At 34.5% G+C, this 5528-nt stretch overlaps 1 protein-coding gene across 3 annotated transcripts; it reads left to right on the top strand.

Annotated features, from left to right (window-relative positions):
* The first annotated feature begins 329 nt into the window (after positions 1-329).
* Positions 330-5308, top strand: LOC137818911 (putative serine/threonine-protein kinase PBL19). Of its 3 annotated transcripts, none has more exons than XM_068622566.1 (5): positions 330-616; positions 899-1856; positions 2950-3210; positions 4030-4152; positions 4577-5308. In XM_068622566.1, exons 2-5 carry the CDS (start codon positions 1506-1508, stop codon positions 5129-5131), a joined length of 1290 nt encoding a protein of 429 aa, XP_068478667.1. In that variant the 5' UTR covers positions 330-616; positions 899-1505; the 3' UTR covers positions 5132-5308. The 3 variants fall into 3 exon arrangements, with proteins under 3 accessions (XP_068478667.1, XP_068478666.1, XP_090152731.1); XM_068622565.1 differs by having other exon boundaries at positions 332-616; positions 1457-1856; XM_090296605.1 differs by having other exon boundaries at positions 585-749.
* Positions 5309-5528: the final 220 nt, after the last annotated feature.

The following is a 5528-nucleotide window of genomic DNA, read 5'->3' as shown; positions in this document are numbered from 1 at the left end:
ATAGAGGGTGATACGATAGATCCAAACACTTGTTATGATAGACTTTAAATGACTTTGTTATTTATTATAAAGTGAATTTTAAACCTAACTTTAACTCAACTTCATAAAACTCATTCATGCGGTGGACACACTTGTATACAATAAAATATTCTTATATTTATTGCACGTGGGATATCCAACAATTTTCTCACTATTACTTCCATTTTTTACTTCAATTAAATATTTATGGAAAAAGTTTTAAATTTAAGAAAAGTAACAAATAAATAAAAATATTTTTCTTAAATACGACAGTAGAAAAATATAAATCGGTTTGTTTATCTGACATGATCGTTTTGAAAAAGATAGAGAAAATAAAGATAGTTTGGTCAATGTGTTGCAAAGTTCAAACAGAAACTTGAGCAAGCTGGCTTGCCACTGGTCAACCAATGAATGAAAAAAGACAACTTTCAGCACAGTTTCTTTATTGTTTCTTTCTTGTTCATTGATATCCGTGTGAGAGAAGCCAAAGAAAAGTACTAACTCATGTGGATGTGAACCTTTTCTTCCTTATTTTAGAAAACTTCAAGCTTCTCGAACGTGTACAGGAACCAAGACATGCCCTTCTGTGTTCTTCCCTGTGAGGATTCCAATTCGATTATGCAAACCATTTTGCTCTTTGTTTTGTTCACTTGTTTTTTTCCTTCTAAATCATGTTTGTGTGACTTAGCAGATTCTGGTTCATTTTGCATGTGCTGTATACCTGCCCAGTTGTATGTTGTGACTATTGTTTTTCTCTTTTGATTCATCTTTTTGCTCTCTTGTTGGGTTGCTTAAATTTTGAAAATTTTTGCAATTCTGGTTTGCAGAGCCATCTGGGGTTTCACTATTGACTACATAGTTGTGTTTTTCTACTTTATAGGTTGTAATGGTATCATGGGGATTTGTTCTTGACAATCATTGATTTTGGTGATTTGTTGAATTAATAGCAAGTTGATCAGAGACCTTGCTTAAGAATCATAGCTAAGTGTTTATGCTATTAAGTGCTTTTACTATTCACTACATGGTTGTGTTTTTCTTCTTTCTAGGTGGTAATGGTATCATGGGGATTTAATGCTGATGATAATTTCTTTTGTGGTTTGTTGAATTGATAACAGGTTAATGAGAGACTGCATGAGAATCATAGCTCATTGTTTATGCTATGAAGTGCTTTTGCTATTCACTACTTTGTTGTGTTTTTCTTCTTTTTTAGATGGTAATGGTGTCAAGGGGATTTATTCCTGACAATAATCTTTGTTGTGATTTGTTGAATTGATAGCAGGTTAATGAGAGACTGTGCATAAGAATCATAGCTAATTGTTTATGCTGTGAAGTGCTTTTGCTATTCACTACTTTGTTTTGTTCTTTGTAGATGGTAATGGTGTCAAGGGGGGTTTATTCCTGACGATAATTTTGTTGTGAATTGTTGAACTGAAAACAGGTTGACAGAGATTGTGCATAATAAATAATCATAGCTGATTGGTTATGCAATGAAGTGCTTTTACTATTTCAAAGACAAATCTAGAAACAGTAAGCAAAGGTCAGCACCTGAACTGAAAAAGCAAGAGAAACTGGACTTTTCAGGAGCTGAAAGGATCACCAAGTCTTCATGCTCATCTGCCTCACCCCGCGGTATACCGGAACTGTATGAGGAGAAGGGTCACAATTTGAGGGTCTTCTCCATCTCAGAGCTCAAGCATGCAACAAGTGATTTCAACAGGCTTTTTCAGATAGGAGAAGGTGGTTTTGGAAGTGTGTTTAAAGGTTCAATCCAGCCTGCTGATGGGAAGGGGAATCCTACTGTAGTTGCCATCAAAAGGCTTAACAAGAATGCATTACAGGTATGAGACTCAACAATTTCCTTGGGATGTACTAGGTCAGAGAATTCCGCATATAAACTCATATAGTTATGGTTCAAAGCATTTAGAGTCCGATGGTTCCAATTTCCAGTGTTTAGTGTTTGTGTCCATGTTGTGTTCGGTCTCTGTCCAATGTTGTGTCCGTGTCCGTATCCATATCCGTGTGTCTGTGTTCAGTACATATAGTGTGTTTGAGCTTCATAGCATATCATTTTTGTTATCAAGATTTGTACCCTTGGATCCTTGGTCATTAATTTAACTACAGGGCTGATTTTCTTTTTACCTCAGATAGCATTTAAGATCAACATTAATTATACTGTTGTCTGTTTTACCATATACACCAATCTACTGAAAGTTATGCAGAGTATAGTCAACCCCTTTCTTGTCTCACCCAAAAGATAAAGTTATGTCATCCGCTTCACTATCTATCTATATTTTAAAAGCAGGGAGATTCGCTGTGTTAATGTATATGTAATTGAGTTTAAGTTCAAAATGACATCTATAGATCTATGCATTTATAGTTGCATCTTTCATCCTTGGACCTTAGGTTCAAATGTTGGAAACAATCTCCTTTTTAGGGGCAAATATCTATATTTACTTACTGCTAATTAATGGGATTTCTTCAGTCGATTTCAAACACAAAATCTTGTCTTACAAGTATTGATAAGATACTTTTCCTGATATATTTATAGCCATATTTTCTACTCAAAAATTTATTGGATTGAATTGAATGTTGAGTATGTTAAGGTATGATTTACATATACAGACATTGTACTGCAATGCAACTCCATAAATGGTTTTCTGCATGTCTGGTATAAATTGTTTATGATACTTCTTAATCAAGAAACCACATATTATTCCTACTTGAAAGTGCAGAGGGATTATATTGGTGGATCTTTTACCCTAAAGTGCTAATTATGTAATAGACAAGATTTTGTCATTTATGCATGCTGAAATTTGTTAGTGATTACTAGCATAGAGAAGCTCCAATGTTCTTTATTTTCATTCTACATTGAAAGATTGAATATGGTGATATGAGGATATTCCTTTGACTATTTTTGCTTCTTTCATGTAGGGTCACAAGGAATGGTTGACTGAAGTTCAGTTTCTTGGTGTTGTGGAACACCCAAATCTCGTAAAGCTTATTGGATACTGTGCTTTGGATGATGAACGAGGCATGCAGAGACTACTCGTGTATGAATACATGCCGAACAAAAGCTTAGAGTTTCATCTTTTCAATAAAGCATATGATCCTCTTCCTTGGAAAACTAGACTTGAAATAGCACTTGGAGCAGCTCAAGGGTTAACTTATCTGCATGAAGAATTAGAAATTCAGGTTTGAGTTTAAGAAATATGATTCTAGATTATTCCTGCTTCTCCTTAGAGATATATGATCATTCATTCATTGCCTTCAAAATAAAATTTGATAATTTTCTAGAAAATTTCTTTTGAGGAAGTGATGCTTACTATCTGTTAACAGTGTCACTCAAGAGTTATCTTCTCTTTCTTTTTTGGCTATTCATGGCCACAAATTTTGACTTCCACCTTTTCTTATCTTAGTTTAGTTTATCCATCCTATTTTAGAAGTGAAACAGGGTGCCCATGACAAAATAGTTTAATCTGATAATGAAAACCTCTGAACTTGGGTTCATTCCTGCTTTGCATAGTTTGATTTTTGAAACCACATTTTCCTTTGATATTTAGGCTGTTGCAACAATCATAGTATCTTATTTTAACTTACTTTCTATGAAAGAAAAAGCTAAAATTTATATGCTTTAGATGATGATGTGCAAGTGCAACTGTATAAAACACAGGAATTGTGAACATATGTTGAATATACATGAAATCTTCAACCCCTTAAGAACTTAATGTTCTCTAGGAATGAGAAAAGTTAGTAACATCTTTAACATACTCTTTTTAACACACTCTCTACTATTGGCTGTAAATTGCACAATATATAATACATAACTTTAGACCATAAATTAACAGTGGCAACTCAAAGGAGTAATATCATAAACTTGGATTTCACACCATTAGTTACCATTTCGCATATCACTGAATTGCTTTTCTCAGTGTATGATAGCTTTTAATTTGTATTTATATCTCCTGAACTTTTCTTCCTCTGCTTTTAACAATTTGCATGCTAATTCTCTAGGTGATATATCGAGATTTCAAATCTTCAAATGTATTACTGGATAAAGACTTTAAGCCAAAGCTTTCAGATTTTGGACTTGCTAGGGAGGGGCCAGTAGCTGGTGATACTCATGTTTCAACAGCTGTAAGTGCCATGCCATATCCAGCAGAATTAGCACATTGCATGCATTCTTCTGCATAGATTCTAAACTTAATTTATACCATTTGTAAACATGACTTACCAAATATTCAACAACAAAAGTCTTATCCTACCTGCATAGATTGCATGACTTCATTGAACTTGATTATTCACCCCAAGATCCCTCTAGATTTTCTCTTATGATGACCTTTCTAACTGATGCTGCCAATGGCCTTCTTTGCATGTGTCTAAACTAGTGACTTTTCTGTCATTCTTCCTTGATCAATCTCATTCAAATATCTTCTTGCACATAATCAATGTTAAAGTTATGGAGTTAGACATGACATGACTTATAAAAGATAAGCAAAAAGTCATGGAGCTTAACTGCATGATCATCATCAAGATTATAAACTTTTTTTCTTCATGTTAGGTGATGGGGACATATGGTTATGCTGCTCCAGATTACATTGAGACAGGTCATCTCACAGCCAAGAGTGATGTGTGGAGCTTTGGGGTGGTGCTATATGAAATGCTTACTGGAAGGCGTTCAATGGAAAGAAACAGGCCTAAACCAGAGAAGAAACTGCTGGAGTGGGTGAAGCAGTACCCTGCTGATAGCAAGAAGTTTGACACAATAATTGATCAGAGGCTTCAGGGAGAGTATTGCATGAATGGAGCAAGAAAACTGGCAAAACTTGCCGATCATTGCCTGCGAAAGAGTGCGAAAGACCGGCCAACGATGAGTCAGGTGGTGGAGAGACTGAAGCAGATAATGGAAGACTCTGATGAAGAGCAGCCTGCAGATGACAGAAGTGTTGAGGTATCAGAAAATGATGCAGCTGAAGCTGAAGTGAAGGCAAATCAGTTAGGCTCTTCAGAGTTGTGGAAAAGGAGAATGGAACATCTTGCAAAACTTGGTGAACGTGTGGAGAGTGTTAGTAGAAAAAGATTTATGATCCTTCAAAGAGCCAATGTGTCCTCATAGTTTCATCTCTAACAAGGTCCATTCTGGGAGAAACTCTCATATGTATTTACATGCTCACAAGCCAATCTTTATGTGATATGTTATCAACCTTTTTTCTCAAGATTGAAGCATGTAAGTGGCTTAGGATTTGAGATTGCAACTTAAAAGTTCAAATATAAAATGTGTCATTCTATACAATTAATCTTTTTATATCCCTACGGCTAGAAAATCATAAATAGAAATCAATCTTAGAAACAAAATAATTAGTTGTTACATTGACTAAATTAGATGTTATTTTAGAGATTAGAAAATTATTAGAATCTGAATTAATTTTTATTATTGATAAATAGTTTTTAGATTGGTATCTAATTAGCTACCAAAGTTTTACCTACCAATTATTTATATTCTAAAGTTGAAA

This window comes from Phaseolus vulgaris, chromosome 10, assembly GCF_051622355.1.
Source record: "Phaseolus vulgaris cultivar YP4 chromosome 10, ASM5162235v1, whole genome shotgun sequence".
Lineage (NCBI taxonomy): Eukaryota > Viridiplantae > Streptophyta > Magnoliopsida > Fabales > Fabaceae > Phaseolus > Phaseolus vulgaris.
The sequence above is the reverse complement of the archived record's forward strand: the minus strand, read 5'-3'. Positions and strand labels throughout refer to the sequence as shown.